The sequence below is a fragment of the Schistocerca cancellata genome, chromosome 10, assembly GCF_023864275.1.
Source record: "Schistocerca cancellata isolate TAMUIC-IGC-003103 chromosome 10, iqSchCanc2.1, whole genome shotgun sequence".
In the NCBI taxonomy this organism is placed as follows: Eukaryota; Metazoa; Arthropoda; class Insecta; order Orthoptera; family Acrididae; genus Schistocerca; species Schistocerca cancellata.
Genome location: NC_064635.1, coordinates 29834966 through 29856546, shown reverse-complemented (window position 1 = coordinate 29856546; position 21581 = coordinate 29834966). Strand labels below are relative to the sequence as shown.

Here is a 21581-nt window from a genome sequence, read left to right as displayed (position 1 = left end):
ACAGTTTGGATAGCTGCTGTTATTTCTCGTTTCAAATCATCAATGGTGGCTGGGAGAGGTGGCCGAAACACCATATCCTTAACATACCCCCATAAGAAAAAATCGCAGGGGGTAAGATCAGGGCTTCTTGGAGGCTCGTTCTCGACCGTCCAGAACTTTTCCCTTTGCACAAACACCCATTCTCTGTAAACTGTTTATACCAACGTTTAATACACCACCTATCAGGAGGTTTAACACCATACTTCGTTCGAAATGCACGCTGAACAACTGTCGTCGATTCACTTCTGCCGTACTCAATAACACAAAAAGCTTTCTGTTGAGCGGTCGCCATCTTAGCATCAACTGACGCTGACGCCTAGTCAACAGCGCCTCAAGCGAACAAATGTACAACTAAATGAAACTTTATAGCTCCCTTAATTCGCCGACAGATAGTGCTTAGCTCTGCCTTTTGTCGTTGCAGAGTTTTAAATTCCTAAAGTTGTGGTATTCTTTTTGAATCACCCTGTATTCTAAAATCTTGGAATTTCTTGTGGCCCTCAGCCATTTGTATTGCACCTTGCGTATGTTGTTTTTGAATTATTTAATTGTTATCTTAATTGGATTTTTATCTTGTTAAGATTTCTTGTTGGAGACCTTACCTTCGGTAAAGATTCGGCTATGTGACGCTTTGGTTGTAAGGGTCATTAAATTACAATAAATGACAATTAGAAGCAGAAACCGACCTCAACCCTTGGCCCTTTCCACAGGCCTATTACCTGTTCTGACCGGTGGGCTTAGCTAGCGTCTCACTTCTGAATCGCGCAAATGAAAATGAGATGTTCCTTATGAGAATCGTAACTGGTGATGAGACATGAATCTACGGTTATCATGTTGAGGCAAAGGTTCAATCTTCACAGTGGGTCGGGGAAGGTTCTCCAAGACCAGAATAAGCTTGGCCGGTCAGGCCAAATGTCAAAGTCATGCCGATAGCTTTCTTTGACTTTGAAGGATTAGTTCATCACGGATTCGTGCCAAAGGGACAAACTGTTAATCGATGGTACTATTGGGACGTGTTGCGACGGTTGCGGGAAAATGTGACAGTTCGTGTGACAATTCACGGCTCTTGCATCACGATAGTGTACCCGCACTTTCATCGGTGTTGGTGCGCGACTACTTCACAAAAAACGAAATCACCCTGTCGCCTCGTCCTGTGTACTCTCCTGACCTGGCCGCTGCGGACTTCTGTTTATTCCCAAAGTTGAAAACCCAGCTGAAGGGACGAAGATTTGAAATAATAGACGAGATGAAAGAAAATTCACGGACGGCGCTCCGTGGTATCCACGAAGAGGTGTGCCAAGACTGCTTCGGGAAGTACAAACGGCCTTGGGAGCGTAGTATCAATTGTGGAGGAGAGTACTTCGAAGGAGACCGTGCACAGTAAGTAAAAGGCAAGAGTAGAAAAATTGTGTGGACAAAGTTCCGGATTTTTTTGAACAGACCTCGCACTCTTTCCTCATGTACGCCATTACAGCAGCACACTCGGCACTGACATCATTTTTGTGAATAAAATGCGTGAAGTCAGGCAGGGTATGAAAGCTGTGTACGGTGATCACTGCATCGACATCAGTAATGTGCGAGACTGGGTTGTTCATGAAACTTCCTGGCAGATTAAAACTGTGTGCCCGACCGAGACTCGAACTTGGGACCTTTGCCTTTCGCGGGCAAGTGCTCTACCAACTGAGCTACCGAAGCACGACACACGCCCGGTACTCACAGCTTTACTTCTGCCAGTACCTCGTCTCCTACCTTCCAAACTTTACAGAAGCTCTCCTGCGAAAGTTGCAGAACTAGCACTCCTGAAAGAAAGGATATTGCGGAGACATGGCTTAGCCACAGCCTGGGGGATGTTTCCAGAATGAGATTTTCACTCTGCAGCGGAGTGTGCGCTGATATGAAACTTCCTGGCAGATTAAAACTGTGTGCCCGACCGAGACTCGAACTCGGGACCTTTGCCTTTCGCGGGCAAGTGCTCTACCAACTGAGCAGAAGTAAAGCTGTGAGTACTGGGCGTGAGTCGTGCTTCGGTAGCTCAGTTGGTAGAGCACTTGCCCGCGAAAGGCAAAGGTCCCGAGTTCGAGTCTCGGTCGGGCACACAGTTTTAATCTGCCAGGAAGTTTCATATCAGCGCACACTCCGCTGCAGAGTGAAAATCTCATTCTGGGTTGTTCATACTCGTAATGATGAAAAAGGTGGTGCAACCCTCAATGTGTGTGACAGAGCTCGGAGAGGACAACCGCGTCCGACAACCGATGAGACTCATCAGAGTCGGGTTGACGAACTCATGAGAGGACATCGTCGGATAACACAGACACAGCGCTAGGTAAGTGTGGCATATGACGAGAACGCGTACAGGCCATCACTACAGAAATCTGCGCGCACAGTGGGTGCCTCCAGTATTCACTCCTGGCGTGAAACAGAGGAGACTGTACATCTGTCAACAATTTCTTTTGGATTTTGAGCGTGAGGGTGATAGGTTCCTTGTCAACATTGCGACGAAACCCAGAGAGCGTCAGCTGAGTACCGCCACATTTGATCGTCGATGCCAAAAAAGATGAAGGCCATGCCATCAGCAGTCAAAGCTGTGCTCACAGTCTTCTGGGATCTTGAAGGTGAGGTGCATTTGGAATTCATGCCTGAAGACAGCAGTAAAAACTCTACAAGATACTGCAAGACCCTCAGAAAACTGAAAGTACGAATCTGAAAGGTTCGTCCACATCTGGAGTATCTTGTCCATCAGCATGACAATGACAGGTCCACAGGTTGAATTACTGGGCAGGACGACTCAGCAGACAGGATACAGACCACAAGGGGGTCCAAACGGGACATACTATTGAAAATATAATAATAATCATCATCATCATCATTTAAGACTGATTATGCCTTTCACTGTTCAGTCTGGAGCATAGCCCCCCTTATACAGTTCCTCCATGATCCCCTATTCAGTGCTAACATTGGTGCCTCTTCTGATGTTAAACCTATTACTTCAAAATCATTCTTAACCGAATCCAGGTACCTTTGCCCCGACTCCTCCTACCCTCTACTGCTGAACCCATGTGTCTCTTGGGTAACCTTGCTTCTCCCATGCGTGTAACATGACCCCACCATCTAAGCCTGTTCGCCCTGACTGCTACATCTATAGAGTTCATTCCCAGTTTTTCTTTGATTTCCTCATTGTGGACACCCTCCTGCCATTGTTCCCATCTACTAGTACCTGCAATCATCCTAGCTACTTTCATATCCGTAACCTCAACCTTGTTGATAAGGTAACCTGAATCCACCCAGTTTTCGCTCCCATACAACAAATTTGGTCGAAAGATTGAACGGTGAACAGATAACTTAGTCTTGGTACTGACTTCCTTCCTGCAGAAAAAAGTAGATCGTAGCTGAGCGCTCACTGCATTAACTTTGCTACACCTCGCTTCCAGTTCTTTCACTATGTTGCCATCCTGTGAGAATATGCATCCTAAGTACTTGAAACAGTCCACCTGTTCTAACTTTGTTCCTCCTATTTGGCACTCAATCCGTTTATATCTCATTCCCACTGACATTACTTTCGTTTTGGAGATGCTAATCTACATACCATAGTCCTTACATTTCTGATCTAGCTCTGAAATATTACTTTGCAAACTTTCAATCGAATCTGCCATCACAACTAAGTCATCCGCATATGCAAGACCGCTTACTTTGTGTTCACATATTTTAATCTCACCCAGCCAGTCTATTGTTTTCAACATATGATCCATAAATAATATGAACAACAGTGGAGACAGGTTGCAACCTTGTCTTACCCCTGAAACTACTCTGAACCATGAACTCAATTTACCGTCAACTCTAACTGCTGCCTGACTATCCATGTAAAGACCTTTAATTGCTTGCAAAAGTTTGCCTCCTATTCCATAATCTCGTAGAACAGACAATAACTTCCTCCTAGGAACCCGGTCATATGCCTTTTCTAGATTTATAAAGCATAGATACAATTCCCTGTTCCACTCATAACACTTCTCCATTATTTGCCGTAAGCTAAAGATCTGGTCCTGACAACCTCTAAGTGGCCTAAACCCACACTAATTTTCATCCAGTTGGTCCTCAACTAATACTCGCACTTTCCTTTCAACAATACCTGAGAAGATTTTACCCACAACGCTGATTAAAGAGATACCTCTGTAGTTGTTACAATCTTTTCTGTTTCCATGTTTAAAGATTGGTGTGATTACTGCTTTTGTCCAGTCTGATGGAACCTGTCCCGACTCCCAGGCCAATTCAATTATCCTGTGTAGCCATTTAAGACCTGACATTCCACTGTATTTGATGAGTTCTGACTTAATTTCATCCACCCCAGCTGCTTTATTGCACTGCAATCTATTGACCATTTTCTCCACTTCCTCAAATGTGATCCTATTTCCATCATCATTCCTATCCCATTGTACCTCGAAATCTGAAACATTACTGATCGTATTTTCACCTACATTGAGCAACTCTTCAAAATATTCCCTCCATCTGCCCATGGAATCCACAGGATTCACCAGCGGTTTTCCTGACCTGTCCTAAATACTTGTCATTTCCTTCTTACCTCCCTTTCGAAGACTGCTAATTACACTCCAGAATGGTTTTCCAGCAGCTTGACCCAAAGTCTCCAACCTGTTTCCAAAGTCTTTCCAAGATTTCTTCATGGATGCTGCAATTATCTGTTTGGCTTTGTTTCTTTCTTCAACATAACATTCTCTGTCTACCTTAGTTCTAGTATGTAGCCATTTTTGATACGCCTTCTTTTTCCTTCTACAGGCTGCCTTGACTGTATCATTCCACCAAGCTGTTTGCTTCATCCTACCTTTACACACTACTGTTCCAAGATAGTCTTTAGCCACTTCTAGTACTGTGTCCCTGTACCTTGTCCATTCCTTTTCCAATGACTGTAATTGACTACATTCAACTAACTGGTACCTTTCTGAGATCACTGTTATGTACTTGTGCCTGATTTCCTTATCCTGAAGTTTCTCCACTCTTATCCTCCTACATATGGACCTGACCTCCTGCACTTTCGGCCTCACAGTCCCAATTTCACTGCAGATTAAATAATGATCAGTGTCATCAAAGAATCCCCTGAATACACGTGTGTCCCTTACAGCCTTCCTGAATTCCTGATCTGTTATTATATAGTCAATGACAGATCTGGTTCCCCTGCCTTCCCAAGTATACTGGTGAATGTTCTTATGTTTTAAAAAGGAGTTTGTGATTACTAAGCCCATACTGGCACAGAAATCCAAGAGTTGTTTCCTGTTCCTGTTGGCCTCCATATCCTCTCCAAATTTATCCATAACCTTTTCATACCCTTCTGTTCGATTTCCAATCCTGGCATTAAAATCACCCATGAGCAGAACACTGTCCTTGTCCTTTACTCTAACAACTACATCACTGAGTGCCTCATAAAAACTATCCATCTTATCTTGATCTGTCCCTTCACAATGCGAATATACTGACACAATCCTAATTTTCTTGCTATTGAAAATAGTTTAAAAAATTAGAACCTAAACTAGTTTTTGGAACATTCTGGATGCCTCAGACACCATATACTTCGAGGCACTTAAAACTCCTAAAACGTGCCAATATAAGGTGGGATTAAAACGTGTTTCACGATTGCCGAGTTAATAAAGTTATATAATGTTAACATTTAAATTTATCAACAATGTAAGTGTGTGTGTTGGATTATCATGTATCATGTTCTAAACCTTTATGTAGTGAAGAATAAAGGAAAAATAATATGTATAGAATATAATACGCTGTACGTTACAATCAGTTTAAAAACCAACTGATAAATTCCTATAACCTAGGTGTTACTACATTGTAGTGGTAAAATTGAGTAAACTGGAATAAATTTTGTAATAAAAATTTACTTACCATCATTCCTATGACCTTTTATAAACAAGACTATTGATGAATTGCCTTAAACTCTCTTTATATCAATTCCTCTTGAGTCAAGAGGGTTACCAGATTTCGGAATGTCAAAAAGAGGACTTTTCCATATTTTAGGACGAAAAAGGAGGACACTTTCTATTTCTTAAATTTATTACATAAGAAAAAAAATAAAAACATTAAACACATCTCACATACCTACCTATTTTTCATTTGACTGAATCTTTTTCAAAAGTTCCTTTTCTTGACACAAATATTTTAAAAAGTTCTTGCAATTCAAAATTCTAAAATTAAATTTCACCATTGCAATCCCCTTTACAGTGTCAATAGTGATTCTATTTCTCTCCTTTGTCCACTGTGCCTCTATTAAGGAGAACAACCTCTCCACACAACCATTATGGGCTGGCAATGCGAAGAAGAATTGTGCAATTTTAACTAACTCGCTAAACTGTTCCTCACTGCTACACGACTCAACATACTTGCAACACTTCTTATGGGCCAGTTCTGATTTTCCATCATATGTGGCTACGAATTTTTTTAAACTGGAAAACTGATCAAAGCACTTTTCATCGTCAATTTTAATATATATATTCAACAAAAATTTGATTGATTGTTCCACGTAAGACCACGATATATCTGAAAAATCGAGCCTCTTAAAACAAGAAAATTCACAAAATGGTTCCATCCACATATTCAGGTACTCCAAACATCCTTCATAGAGGGTACCAACATGGCACTTAAAATCCTTCACCTTCAAAGCATAACCATCATTTTCCATTTGAAACAATCTTTCTTTCACACTCAAAGATATAAAATTTTCATCTTTTCTGTGCTGAAGAACACCACTAAGGGAATACAGTACATTCATGACATCGATAAGGGAGTTTTCTTCTTTTTCTAAGATACTAATATAATTATGAAAAATTCCAACTAAAGATTGGATATGCCATAGATATAGATATTGATAGGGTCCATAAAAAATTCTTTAGGACTGTTGGTTTGTTTTATGACAGAAAGAAGGATTTCAGAGCGGGAAACATCTCTGTAAGTCTATGAATGGCTGAAAATAGTGACAGCTATCGAGTCTTGCTATGGCTGAGAAGTTGTTGGTACTCTATTTCGACAAAATCACAAAATTTCTTTTGTGACTCTACATGGACAGTGCATATCGAAAAATGATTATATATTTTCATTATTAATCCTTGTAAGTCAATTTCAAGGAGGTCAGTTCCGAGCTGAATGCAGTTATTAAGAACATGAGCAGGACATCCCAGTCCAACCAATACCTTGTTAAGTACCCTCTTTAGATTAGCAAATACATTATTTCCATCACCTCTTTTAATGCCATCAAACATTGTGTTGCAATTATTAGCACGAAACGCCCCACTTTTGTCCTTAATTTTAAACTTGTTAAGGGTATCAGTGATATATGTTGAAATAGTTTCTGCATTTTCATTTGATCTACTTTCTATATTTAGAAGTTTAATTTCCAGTCCTCCATGCCTGTGATCAAGGTAAAGAACTATAATGGGGATCATTTTAGTATTCCCATGGTTGTTAGCATCTGTTGAGACACCAACAAAAGGAATGCACTCCAGATCTTTCATGATGCATTCTAGTGAATGAGGTGCTAGAACTGAAATCACTATGGGTTCAGTTTTGGTACGTCCACACGAGATTTTTTATGATATGGACGAGTCGTCGAAAATTTCTCTCAACAGTCCGCTGGTACAGTCCATAGATTTGTAACTGCTGTGGTGAAACACAGTATGGGAGCAAGAGTTCCTACAGCAACACTTACTTTGGTATCGAGTTCAGCACAGGGTTTTGTAAAAAAATTACTCACTTTACCTGATGAACTTACACCTCTAACACACTTAATGTGTTTTTCTGTTTTCATGCGCAATTCCAGATCGCTGGTGCCGTGATTTGCTATAGATACATAGGTCCCTGGGCAACAAACCATACATTCTGCTTCCCATTGAACTCTTCCAGGATGAAAGCTCGGATATTTTTCTCGGAGTTTATCTGTAAATGCACACTTCCTCTTTGGCATGATGAGAAATCATCTTAAACAATAGTTAAACAAAGAATGATCAAAACGTGTTGTTCAGCTAAACCATGAAAAAGTCCTCACTTACAAAACTTGACTATAATTCTGTGCCATAAGCTATATTTTGAAATTCACGAAACTTACCCAATAAGATGAATACGGAAAGTAAAAATGCAGCTGGATGATCAACAAGTTCGCTAAAAACACGTGTGTCAAACAAAAACAAACAGCACGTAGACAATCACAGCTATGCTTTGACCATAGATACTACCTATGGTCGATGCAGCTATCTTGAAGGTAAAAGATACATAATTTGTATACAATACAAATCGATATTTTCGATTTTGTGAGTGTAACAGATCGAATTTAAGCTAATAACAAATGACGCAATTCCATGACCGTAGTAAAAAGTACATAAATTGTTGACGATACGACATGAAAACAAAAATCAAAAGATCTTCATTCCCAAAACAAAAAAATGCGGACGTTAACAGAAATCGCAAAAATGTGAACGTTACATTTCACGTCGAAAATGAGGAGATGTCCGCGTAAATGCGGACGTGTGGTAGCCCTACTCTTGACACATACACTGATTATAACTTTATTATTATACCAACACCGGACTGTAAGTGATTGTCGCGTGGCGTTCGATAGTTAGCAGCATACCTCTTGGCTCTCGGCCACCCCTCCTACAAACCAAACAGATTCATGCTTATCTACCCCGCTGCTTCATCACACGTAATCGTACCAACAAATTCATTAAAACTTTGAATATTGTCCTTTTAGTGAAAATATAAGTGCATTTTATTTACTGACACATTAGTAAATCCAGCAAACCATTAATTTTTACTGCACAAGAACTTTTAGCATGTGTAATTAGTTCAACGGTGTCATTTTTTGTCAACTAAGGCTCAAATAATGTAAGCTGCTTTTGAGAAAATATTGGCGGGGCGGGAGGTTCCCCCTCTCACTCTGTGTGCCGGACCGAGACTCGAACTCGGGACCTTTACCTTTCGCGGGAAAGTGCTCTACCAACTGAGCTACCCAAGTGCGACTCACGCCCCGTCCTCACAGCTTCACTTCTGCCAGTACCTCGTCTCCTACCTTCCAAACTTTACAGAAGCTCTCCTGCGAAAGTTGCAGAACTAGCACTCCTGAAAGAAAGGATATTGCGGAGACATGGCTTAGCCACAGACTGGGGGATGTTTCCAGAATGAGATTTTCACTCTGCAGCGGAGGGCGTGCTGATGTGAAACTTCCTGGCAGATTAAAACTGTGTGCCGGACAGAGACTCGAACTCGGGACCTTTGCTTTTCGCAAAGTGCTCTACCACACTGTTTTAATCTGCCAGGAAGTCTCATATCAGCGCGCACTCCGCTGCAGACTGAAAATCTCATTCCGGAAACTTCCCCCAGGCTGTGGCTAAGCCACGTCTCCGCAATATCCTTTCTTTCAGGAGTGCTAGTTCTGCAAGGTTCGCAGGAGAGCTTCTGTAAAGTTTGGACGGTAGCAGACGAGGTACTGGCAGAGGTGAAGCTGTGCTTGGGTAGCTCAGTTGGTAGGGCACGTAGCCGCGAAAGGCAAAGGTGCCGAGTTCGAGTCTTGGTTCGGCACACAGTTTTAATCCGCCAGGGAGTTTGAAGAAGGCATGTGTTCGTGCAGCAACATGTCGTCGAGCATTGTCTTGCTGAAAAATGAAGTCGGGCGTGTTGTGCAGAAAGAGTACTGCTACAGGTCGCAGGGTGTCATTCACATTGGTCACAGTGTCCTGGACACACACCAACTGTTATTTGTTGTTGTACCCAACAGCACCCCACACTGTAGGACCTTGAGTTGGCACCATACGTCATGTGTGAATGCAGTCACTGTGATGCCGCTCGCCCTGTCTGCAGCGAACCAAACTTCGGCCATCATTTTCAAACAAACAGAATCTGGATTCATACGAAAACACTGTCTGATGGCATTCCTGTCTCCAAGGACGCTGTTCCAAACACTATTGCCGTCTAGCATGTTTCTGCACATTCGTCAAAGGTAGGCGGCGAAGAGGACGACGCACGCGTAAGCCGTGTATTATACCTCTTAAAAGAAACAATAATGTTATGTTGTTTATTTAGTTAGCGGAAACACTCTCCTAGTAAATTTGTTTGAAAATACAAAAGAGATATAATAAGCAAAATAATGAATTTCGTAGGTTGCCAATTACGTATTATATCTGGTTTTATCGAGCGCCAGGCTCCCTACAAATTACTGTAAATACAATAGCGTAGTAGTACTCAGCTCTGAAATTATTACTATCACAGAAAATAGACAAGTTTTAATAAAATTATTTCACTGGATTACTTCAATTAATCTCACAGAATATTTTTACATAATTTCTTCCGCTCCGGCTATCAGACATTGTGCTGTGAAAAAATATTTTTAAATGTACCGCGTAATGGCGGCTAATTGTTAACAGTCAGAGATTACTGTTACTCGCTCCGCAGCAGCTGGAAACATGCTAAATAATTTTCATTAAATATTCTTTTCATAAGATAAATGTGGCGTAGGTTCTTGAAATAACACATGGAGATCACTTTATACTAATATATTCTTGCTAGGACACAGTTTACACCATTAAATATTTGCAATTACCCTACGACAGAAACGCAGCACAATAGCTTGCGTACCTTATTCCAGCTCACACCAGAACGAACAGAACAAAACAGACTAGACAGAAGAATGAGCATTGCATTGTATTTTATACTCTAACAAAGATAATCACATTATACTCTCATACACTAAAAATAATGTCTTTTCTGCATTTATCGATATATATTGTATATTTTTACAGTTAAATCAATGATAAATCAATGTTTGCAATTGATTTTGATTCACATACAGTCATTTTTATTTATTTTTCACCTCCGTAATGGTGAATATTGCAAAAGGGACACTACACGTGCCGTAATGAACAGCGACGGATGTCACCGCGGATAGTGTACAATGTGTTCCACTGTTGAACCAGGAACGAAGAGGACGCAGATCTGTGCTGTAATGCCATTCGAATGAGGTGTCGATCTTCTCGATGGAGATGGCTCAAATGGTTCAAATGGCTCTGAGCACTATGGGACTTAACATCTGTGGTCATCAGTCCCCTAGAACTTAGAACTACTTAAACTTAACTAGCCTAAGGACATCACACACATCCATGCCCGAGGCAGGATTCGAACCTGCGACCGTAGCAGCCGCGCGGTCGATGGAGTTGGGAGGGGGGAGTGAGGAGGGGGATCTAGGTGGTGCGACCTCACACATCTCGTGTTCTCAGGCCTTCTGTGAATCATTCCGCGCACACCGATGCACTGCCAAAACACTTCGTCCCACACGAGCAGAAATTTCCCGGGCGGATGCATCACGTTCTCTCATGCCAATAATGCGTCTTCTTTCAATCTCAGTGGTTAGAAGGCGCTTCGCGTAAATATCTGCGGTGCATCCTGCACATCTACTCAAGTCACACCGTTCCATTATTTTCATTTTATAGCGACAACGACAGTCGCAGGCACATTTTACCGTTAGGTGGTGTTGCGCCGTGATATCGATGTTGACCTTGTACCCGCGGGCCGACATTATTCAAACGCTAATCGTCTCTGCGCAACATACAGGGCTATTACAAAGGATTGAAGCGATTTCATAAATTCACTGTAGCTCCATTCATTGACATATGGTCACGACACACTACAGATACGTAGAAAAACTCATAAAGTTTTGTTCGGCTGAAGCCGCACTTCAGGTTTTTGCCGCCAGAGCGCTCGAGAGCGCAGTGAGACAAAATGGCGACAGGAGCCGAGAAAGTGTATGTCGTGCTTGAAATGCACTCACATCAGTCAGTCATAACAGTGCAACGATACTTCAGGACGAAGTTCAACAAAGATCGACCAACTGCTAACTCCATTCGGCGATGGTATGCGCAGTTTAAAGCTTCTGCATGCGTCTATAAGGGGAAATCAACGAGTCGGCCTGCAGTGAGCGAAGAAACGGTTGAACGCGTGCGGGCAAGTTGCACGCGCAGCCGCGGAAGTCGACGAATAAAGCAAGCAGGGAGCTAAACGTACCACAGCCGACGGTTTGGAAAATCTTACGGAAAAGGCTAAAGCAGAAGCATTTCTTAAACAGGAGATTGGAAAACCGATGGATCGGTCGTGGTGGAGATCATGATCAGCAATTCATGTCATGGCCTCCACGCTCTCCCGACTTAACCCCATGCTATTTCTTTCTGTGGGGTTATGTGAAAGATTCAGTGTTTAAACCACCTCTACCAAGAAACGTGCCAGAACTGCGAGCTCGCATCAACGATACTTTCGAACTCATTGATGGGGACATGCTCCGCCGAGTGTGGGAGGAACTTGATTATCAGCTTGATGTCTGCTGAATCACTAAAGGGGCACATATCGAACATTTGTGAATGCCTAAAAAAACGTTTTGAGTTTTTGTATGTGTGTGCAAAACATTGTGAAAATATCTCAAATAATAAAGTTATTGTAGAGCTGTGAAATCGCTTCAATCATTTGTAATAACCCTGTACTAATGTATATGTCCGTCGAATATGAATGTCCTGTCACTGGTCATTAAAGGTGTTCTGTTATCCTGAATATGAGCGTAATACGTACGAGGGGGAACCCAAAAGAAACCGGATTGTTGTCATAAAAAATTTATTGATGAACCTTTTTACAAAATTACTACAGTCACCTTCAAAATACTCTCCATTACATGCGATGCACTTGTCAAGTCTCTTTTCCCACTGTTGGAAGCATGTTTGTAACTCTTCAAGTTTGATATTGTCCAGTGCCCTTTGCTGCTACAGGTCGCAGGATGTCATTCACGTAGTTCATATTGGTCACAGTGTCCTCGACACACACCAACTGTTGTTTGTTGTTGTACCCAACAGCACCCCGCACTGTAGGACCTTGAGTTGGCCTCACCGCCTCCATATCGTCATAATGCTCCCCTTTTAGTGTTTTTTCTCCCATCCTGGAAATAGGAAAAAGTCGCACAGGGCTAGGTCCGGAGAATACGGAGCGTGGGGAACGACAGACCATCTCTGAGATGTCAAATAGTGGGTCACTCGTAAAGCCGTGTGTGCCGGGGCGTTCTCGTGATGCAGAAACCAGTCACCTGATCGCCAAAGTTGCGGGCGTTTCCTCCTCACATCCTCTCGCAGACGGCTTAAAACATCCAAGTAAAAGTGCTGGTTAACAGTCTGGCCAGGGGGTACGAATTCCCAATGCACAGTTCCACGAACATCAAAAAAGACAATAATCATCGTCTTCACATTTGACCTCACTTGCCTTGCTTTTTTTTGTCTGTGAGAGTTGGGAGTCCTCCACTGGCTTGACGCTTGCTTGGTTTCTGGGTCATACCCGTAACTCTCATCCCCTGTAATGACTTTGTTCAAGAAGTTTGGATCACGTGCAGTCTCTGTTTTCAAGTCCTGACACACATTCATGCGGATGGTTTATTGCTCCAGTGTGAGAAGGCGCGGAACAAATTTAGCAGCAACACGTCTCACTCAAAATCCGCTGTCACGAGCTCCAACTGGTTCCTGTCTCTGCTGAAATTCGGTCGATCGTTTGGCGACGAGCCTCGTTGATCTTTTGGCGGACCTTTTCAGTGTTCTCCTCATTTAGCGATGTTGAAGTGCGTCCAGAACGAGCTTCGTCCTCAACACACATCTCGCCACGTTTAAAGCGCCCAAACCACTCGAAAACCTGTGTGCGGCTCATAGCGTCCTCCTGGAAAGTTTCCTGAAGCATTTGGTGTGTTTCCGTTGCAGTTTTTTCAAGCAGGAAACAAAATTTCACACGCACTCTTTGTTCTTTTAAAGTTGCCATAACGACTTCGCAGAGGTAACCCGCCAACAGTCAGAGAAACACAATACCACACTTGCACGTTCAGCTCTACACTGACGCCGTCTGCACAGCTGTTTCATGAAGGTCTCTACTAACACCATCTAGCGTGAGAACCCTGCACTACGTCTACGAGTGGCAGCGCCCTCGGAGTTCGGTTTCTTTTGGGTCCCCCTCGTATAGTCTTTTTCAGAAACCTTTTTCTCGCTGTTTCCAGACAACATCTTCTATCTTTCTTACTCTGGCTTCCTACAATATTTAGTGTCTTGGGAATAAATATGTGAGGCACACAATGGCGTCAGACTGTAGTACGAGGGAGGTCCCCCAAACGGTTCTGGAGACTTACGAGATTGATGTCGACCTCCTGCCGCCACACGCTCTCTCGCAGGATGCCCGCGCTGTTGACGACTATGTCCAGCCGGCCGAACGTTGACATCGCAGTCCGGAAGGCCTCTGCAACAGGGAGGCACGCTCAACGCTACAAACAAGCTCCGAAAGACACACAATCGTTAAAGTTGTAGCGAGAAATTAGATACATCCTCGCTCGACGTCATTTCTGTAGTGTTGAGCTTGTTAAGGCTTAACGTTTCAAGTTAATGAATGTTGATTATATTGAGCCTTGTAGCTGCGCCTGAATATTGATAAAACTACACTACTTGCCATTAAAATTGCTACGCCAAGAAGAAATGCAGATGATAAACGAGTATTCACTGGACAAATATATTATACTAGAACTGACGTGTGATTACATTCTCACGCAATTTGGGTGCATAGATCCTGAGAAATCAGTACCCAGAACAACCACCTCTGGCCGTGATAACGGCCTTGATACGCCTGGGCATCGAGTCAAACAGAGCTTGGCTGGCGTGTACAGGTACAGCTGCACATGCAGCTTCAACACGATACCACAGTTCATCAAGAGTAGTTACTGGCGTATTGTGAAGAGCCAGTTGCTCTGCCACCATTGACCAGACGTTTTCAATTGGTGAGAGATCTGGAGAATGTACTGGCCAGGGGACGAGTCGAACATTTTCTGTATGCAGAAAGGCCCGTACAGGACCTGCAACATGCGGTCGTGCATTATCCTGCTGAAATGTAGGGTTTCGCAGGGATCGAATGAGGGGTAGAGCCACGGGTCGTAACACATCTGAAATGTAACGTCCACTGTACAAAGTGCCGTCAATGCGAACAAGAGGTCACCGAGATGTGTAACCAATGGGACCCTATAGCATCACGCTCGGTGATACGCCAGTATGGCGATGACGAATACACGCTTCCAATGTGCGTTCACCGCGATGTCGACAAACATGGATGCGACCATCATGATGCTGTAAACAGAATCTGGATTCATCCGAAAAAATACATTTTGCCACTCGTGCACCGAGGTTCGTCTTTGAGTACACCATCGCAGGCACTCCTTTCTGTGATGCAGCGTCAAGGGTAACCGCAGCCATGGTCTCCAAGATGATGGTCCATGCTGCTGCAAACGTCGTCGAACTGTTCGTGCAGATGGTTGTTGCCTTGCAAACGTCTCCATCTGTTGACTCAGGGATCGAGACGTGGCTGCACGATCCGTTACTGCCATGCGGATAACATGCCTGTCATCTCGACTGCTAGTGATACGAGGCCGTTGGGATCCAGCATGGCATTCCGTATTACCCTCCTGAACCCACCGATTCCATATTCTGCTGACAGTCATTGGATCTCGACCAACGCGAGCAGCAATGTCGTGATACGATAAACCGCAACCGCGATAGGCTACAATCCGACCTTTATCAAAGTCGGAAACATGATGGTATGCATTTCTCCTCCTTACACAAGGCATCACAACAACGTTTCACCAGACAATGCCGGTCAACTGCTGTTTGTGTATGAGAAATCGATTGGAAACTTTCGTCATGTCGGTACGTTGTGGGCGTCGCCACCTTCTGTGAATCCTCTGAAAAGTTAATCATTTGCATATCACAGCATCTTCTTCCTGTCGATTAAATTTCGCGTCTGTAGCACGTCATTTTCGTAGAGTAGCAATTTTAATGGCCAGTAGTGTATTAAGTCCGCCTGGGTAAGATTATGCAAAATGATGTGGTCAACTTTTCAGGTGTGAAAATGAAACAGTCACTTTCCGTTCGAAGCCGTACAGTCCCGAATCGGTATGATAGGCAGGCAAAACCACCATGAGCTTCAAGACAACCATCCCACGGATGCACCAGGTTGAAGACTCCCGTTTGGTAAAGCACCGTGTCCTCATGTGTGAAGAAGTCCGTAAGCGTCTGCTGCACATCCTCGTCAGACAGGAGTCGTAGGCCCTTCAAGGCCATTTCTAAGGGACTGAAGGCGTCATACTCGAATTCGGGGAGGGGGGGAGGGGGAGGGGGGGAAGGAGGGCTATAGGACGGATGCACGTGTGTCTCCCACTTTGAGAGGTTCCATGCCCTCTTTTGTGTGTCACCTCTCATTTTCATCAATTTTATGAACATCCTATGTCATTGAACGGTGGTAACGGACCAAATAAGGTTATTGTAATGAGAGTATTTGTACTGAGAGCTCAAAAATACTTTTCACTTGATTCCTCACGCGACTCAAATCGTGGCGCGCATTCAAACTCGGGCAACACGGGCAGTTTTCATGAGTTTTTGCAAAAAGTAGCGAAAAATCCCATAAGAATAACATTACCGGAAGTGAGTTTTTGAGCAACACGGATTAAGTAAATATACTGGACGATCAAAACTTATTGTGGCCCTGAAAAGGGCCGTTTATTGAGAACACTACTTTCAATGATTATATAACGTACAGTCACCCACAATGCGACAATCCTCCAAAGAAGAAGGACCACTTGCCTTCACCCATAAATGGACGCTACAGTCTGAATTGATCTTAAAACGTCTACGACAAGACAAGGACAAATTACTGTGAGGATAAAGGCAGGAGCCCTCATTAGCAATCATAATCTCAGACACAGGAATAGTCCGGTATGCTAAGATTTCTCAGCTTTCAAAGGACTCCAAACCTGCTCTACCTGCATAGTTACAGGCAACGAAAGCTACAGTCAGCCATCCGTTACCCAAACTAGAGGAAGAAAATACCTTCATTAAAGAAAAATTAAGTCTCGCCCCACAGAACGAAGTAGGACCATGAATAAGAACAAATTGAGCTGTTTTAGAAACCGCTCTAGTTTCGTTCTTCTTTCCCTTGCCAGAAGATGTCGAAGCGCCAAGGGTGCCGTCCACATTGACAAGTGATTTGTAAACCAGCAATCGCCGGCGATGGCGATAACAACGTTTACGCATGTTGGGTTACTTCCCTGTGTGGCCTGTGCGAGGCGAGCATCGGAGGACGCGGTACACTGCATTTCCGGTTGGGGGCTGCACTTCCTCGAATTCTGAGGGGTTCGTACAATGGGCTTAAGTGCCTGGCGGAACGACTGACGTCGGTCGAGTTTCGCCTACTGTATGCAGGGCGAAACGACCTGCGAGACGTCTGAGTGTCGCCGCAGTTTATGTGTTTACCGTTCCGGCACATCTAGAATGAAGACACCTGGCACCGACTGGCTGCACTGTCCTCGTGATTCTGAGGATACTTGTGGACCGCGCCCTGCTGGGTGCGACTGTCTGGCGCCGGATGGCCGGTGGTCTAGGCAGGTTGTTTTCGTAGCCGGTCAAACGGAAAGTTCAGTGCCCTCAGCTGAATAGCACAGCCATGATGGGTTAACTTAAGCTGTGGCTAGTTGACGTCATAATGCCCTGCTCAGAATTGGAGGGAACGGTTGCTATTGGCGTGAATGATGTTCTGAGAGACTGTGGGGGGAATTTTGAATTCAGCACTGAATGCTGATTCACAGTTTTCGAGGGAGCTGAGCAATGTTGGCTTCGCTCTTGCGTCGCACGGGTTCTGGGACTCGGGATCTGATCTTCGTTGGAGTCGGATGGTCTTGCGACTTAGTCGCACTTTTTCGGCAGAACTTAGAATTCTCCGACAGCGTTCGGGGCCAGGTGTTGAAACACAGTTGCTGCACAGCAGAAGCCGGCGCCTACATCATCAGAACGTTGCCTACCGACGACCTGCGACAGATTTCAGGATCGGTAAGGTATTTTGCGGCTCCAGCACTGTAGGACCTATCATTTGTATACTGAAGCCCTCAGCAGCACGCGCGCTTGCGTTGCTACAACTCCACCTTGCTTGTTTCTCCGTGTGATCGCATTTGAGCTCTCACTACTAATCACGATACTGCAATATTGTCAGGAGAGTAATATTTGATTGATTAGGATCTCCAGTCATTATCGTCAAGCTATTGCATCACAGAGAGTAGGAGCCCCTTGCTCTCGAGCCAACTCTTATTCTCAGTTCAGTACACCCTATCCTTTAACCTACTGTTTGTGTCGATAATCATGTGCCTCTATGTTCCGATGTATAATAAATCTCATTGTAATATTTAATCCGCATATCATTTCGTAGATACATGCAGAATCCCATTTCCTGTTATTTATTATGATAAAGTTCTCTTTTTTTTATTTGAGTAGATTACGATTTTTATTAAATTATTGTGAGTGAGCACTCCTTATTTTACCAACTAGCAGGGGCCGCCATCCTTTCCTTCCGTTACCACTGTGCATAATTATTAATTAGGTGGTAGATAAGGAGGGAGTCGAGTGCATGTCTCGTTCTCATGCAAAATTCGTTAGAATTAAAGAGGTACAAACTCTTCTCCACCCTGGCATCTTGCAACTTGAGTTGGCGTAACTTTCGCGTTACAACATTTGCGATATTGGAACACTGACCAGCGTCTTCTGACGAATAGCGCCATTGCAAAACAGTGCGTTTCGGCAGACATGCTGTCCCATACACATCCTTCATTCTCCGATGGATGTCTACTGATGTTCGTCCTTCGGTAGCCAAGAAAAGAATAACAGCTGTGCTGTGTCCTATCTTGCACTCCTTCCCCTACCCCCCACCCCTCACGACTCCGCAACCCAATCCCTAGGGGAGGAATGTCATTTGGACTGCCATCAATGAGCCTAGCGGCCACGAAAACTATCTATTCGATGCTAACATCGATCGTTATCGAATAGCTCCCCACGCAACCACCACCCCTAGCGGTGGTATGAGGTATTACCTTCACAATATTGCAAGGGTGCGGTTTGTTTTTGCTTAGTCCAGTATTGAGAACAAGTGTGTGAGGTGAAATAACAAGTTTAATGCCGTCCTACTTCTCACCAAATTACACGCTTTTCACACAGTTTTCAACTCGACAACATAAAAACAGCGCAATGGATAACGCATCTTGCCAACATCAAAAAGTTAAATAAGTTTATACACTACAATGTTAAATATTAACTCTCCGAAAGAACATTAATACTAACCACAATATTATGAAAGTTTCATTGGAAGTTTTTTTAATGCTAAGCACAATAATATGAAAGTTTAATTAGACGTTTCTTTACAAAATTGCTCCTACACATACGTTATGATGTTGGTCAGTACTACGAAAATCGTCCAATTCCGGTTCAAAGTTCGGTACTATTTAAGATGACAATCAAGTCTACGGTGGATGGTTAGTCAAGTGACAAATTTGAGCGCAAGATTACCCAAGGCCGCTAGAGTTTACAGTGGACGCAGGCTGGTGAACCAACAAAGGTTATGCTTCTGCACGCAGTATTTACCTTAAGCTGTGACGTGCTGCTGTCTGCAAGGCCGCTCTCTCCCACTGGAATTCCTACAAAACTAATCTGGCCTTTGCTGAACTTTCCAGCAGAAACTTTCCCTACATTTCCCGTTATGCGAGAAAACATGTACTCAGCCCTAGTCATATTATGTGGCGATATAAATGCGCATGGTTGGAACAGCATGCATCCTGCCACGTCTTCACCGTTGTGTCCCCCCTACCCTCCATCTCTACACCCTTCATCTCCTTTCCCAAGGTGGCTTCCATCAACTCCCCCTCCCGGATGATGCCCTCTCTCCCTCCATTTATCCCTCCTATCAACTCTGATCCTCACTCCCCCTCCTTTCCTCTGTCCTTTTCCCGGGCTCCCTCTCCCCCCCTTCCATCCTCTTTCTTCCCCACCTCCCCTCTCTTTGCCCCCTTCTCTCCCCCGCGTCCTTTTACATTTCCGTCCTCTGCCTCCTCTCATTCCCTCTCGCGTCTGCCCTTCTCCCCCTTTATTAGTCCTCTCCCTCCTTGGTTTCCCCCTCCCTTTTTCGTTTTTTCCTCTCCTCCCTCCTTGTTTTTCCCCCTACTCCAGTTCCCCCCCTCCCATCTGTCTTGGGTCGGGAGTGCCATCTTTGTGCCGCCTTTTTCGTGCAGTGTTTTACAGTGTGTTTTTCCAGTGCGTGCTCCGTGTTGTGTCTTTTGGGAAGTGTAGCGAACAGCCATCATACTGTCGCTGGGTGTGCTTTTTATTACTTGCGAACAGAAACCTAACTGTCGCCATGTTTTTTAATTGTGTGTCTACTGTGTTACTTGTCTGATTCCTGTGTCTTTTATCTACATTGCCAACCCCCTTTGCTTTCTGTTTTAACTTTCCGCAATTTTACGCCATTTTTCACTTTAAATCGCCATTTTATCGCCTGTTTTTCCTTGTTTCTTTCTTCTTCCTTTATTTACAAAAAGTCTGTAGGCTGTAGAGCAGCGTAGAAAGCTGCTGCCGGCCCGCCCCCTTCGGGGGATTTGCAAATCAACAAAAAAAAAAAAACAGCGTGCATATTATAGTGCCCTCTCAGTTCTCGCAAGAACAATTAACTGATTTGGCTGACTCGTATCTCCACCGCTGGAGCTAAACATTGCTACTGCTAATTCCTTAGCTGGAGTGCAGCCGCTGTGATCGCAGTGTCCACACAAATTTCTTCTCTGCGTCGCACAGAACGTTAAGTGCTCTGTTCTGCACTTGACGTCAGTTTAGAGAAGACTCACCCATTACAAAATTTCTCTCTTGTCCTACTCATGGCAGAATGCCTCCCTCCACTTGGCTTCCTTTCTCACAGCTACATCTACATCTACATCTACATCCATACTCCGCAAGCCACCTGACGGTGTGTGGCGGAGGGTACCTTGAGTACCTCTATCGGTTCTCCCTTCTATTCCAGTCTCATCACTGCTTTTTTCGACCGATAGGAGCATTCCTCTTATTTTGTAGAAACACACTCTACCAATCACAACGAGACTTCAGTATTTTTCTACTTCGTAGTGCATTTGCACCAATCGGATATTTTGTGCCCATTTTAGACACCTAAAGTACATTGACCCTTCCATGTGTTGCACTCGATGTACGAAAATGCGTCACTCTTTTGTTCGTATCCCGTTGGAATTCCGAAACGCAGTTTTCTAAAGCTTCTTCTCTGCCCTTGAGCAGGTGCCATCGCTACAGGCGGCCCTCCAGCTTGAATCACCCGGCCCGGGATCGCTGTCCTCTTTCCTGCCACCCCTTTAAGTGGTTTCTGGCGCAACGCCCGCAACGCGGCTTTGCTACGTTATTGTGGAGCTGGCTTTTCAAAACTAAAAGCGACTCGACTCGCGTTCCCTGTTTTACCTTCCGCTCAAAGACATGCATTGTATAGGAATGGTGTGTTAATTACCGGCGATTGACGTTCATCCGGTTTTGCATTACATATTGATAAGCAAATGTTCTCATAACTGTCGATTTATGTTAGGTGTCAGCTTCACCTTCTCATTGCGATTTGTAAAGGTCTCATGTAAGGTGCGAATC

At 44.0% G+C, this 21581-nt stretch overlaps 1 protein-coding gene across 1 annotated transcript in view; it reads right to left on the bottom strand.

The window, feature by feature from the left end:
- The window catches only part of LOC126106610 (15-hydroxyprostaglandin dehydrogenase [NAD(+)]-like), a 128426-nt gene that overhangs the window by 67901 nt on the left and 38944 nt on the right, over nucleotides 1-21581 (bottom strand). The window contains exon 4 of the mRNA XM_049912957.1: nucleotides 14228-14334. Within this exon, the coding sequence (XP_049768914.1) occupies nucleotides 14228-14334 (107 nt within the window). The remainder of the gene's footprint in view (nucleotides 1-14227; nucleotides 14335-21581) is intronic.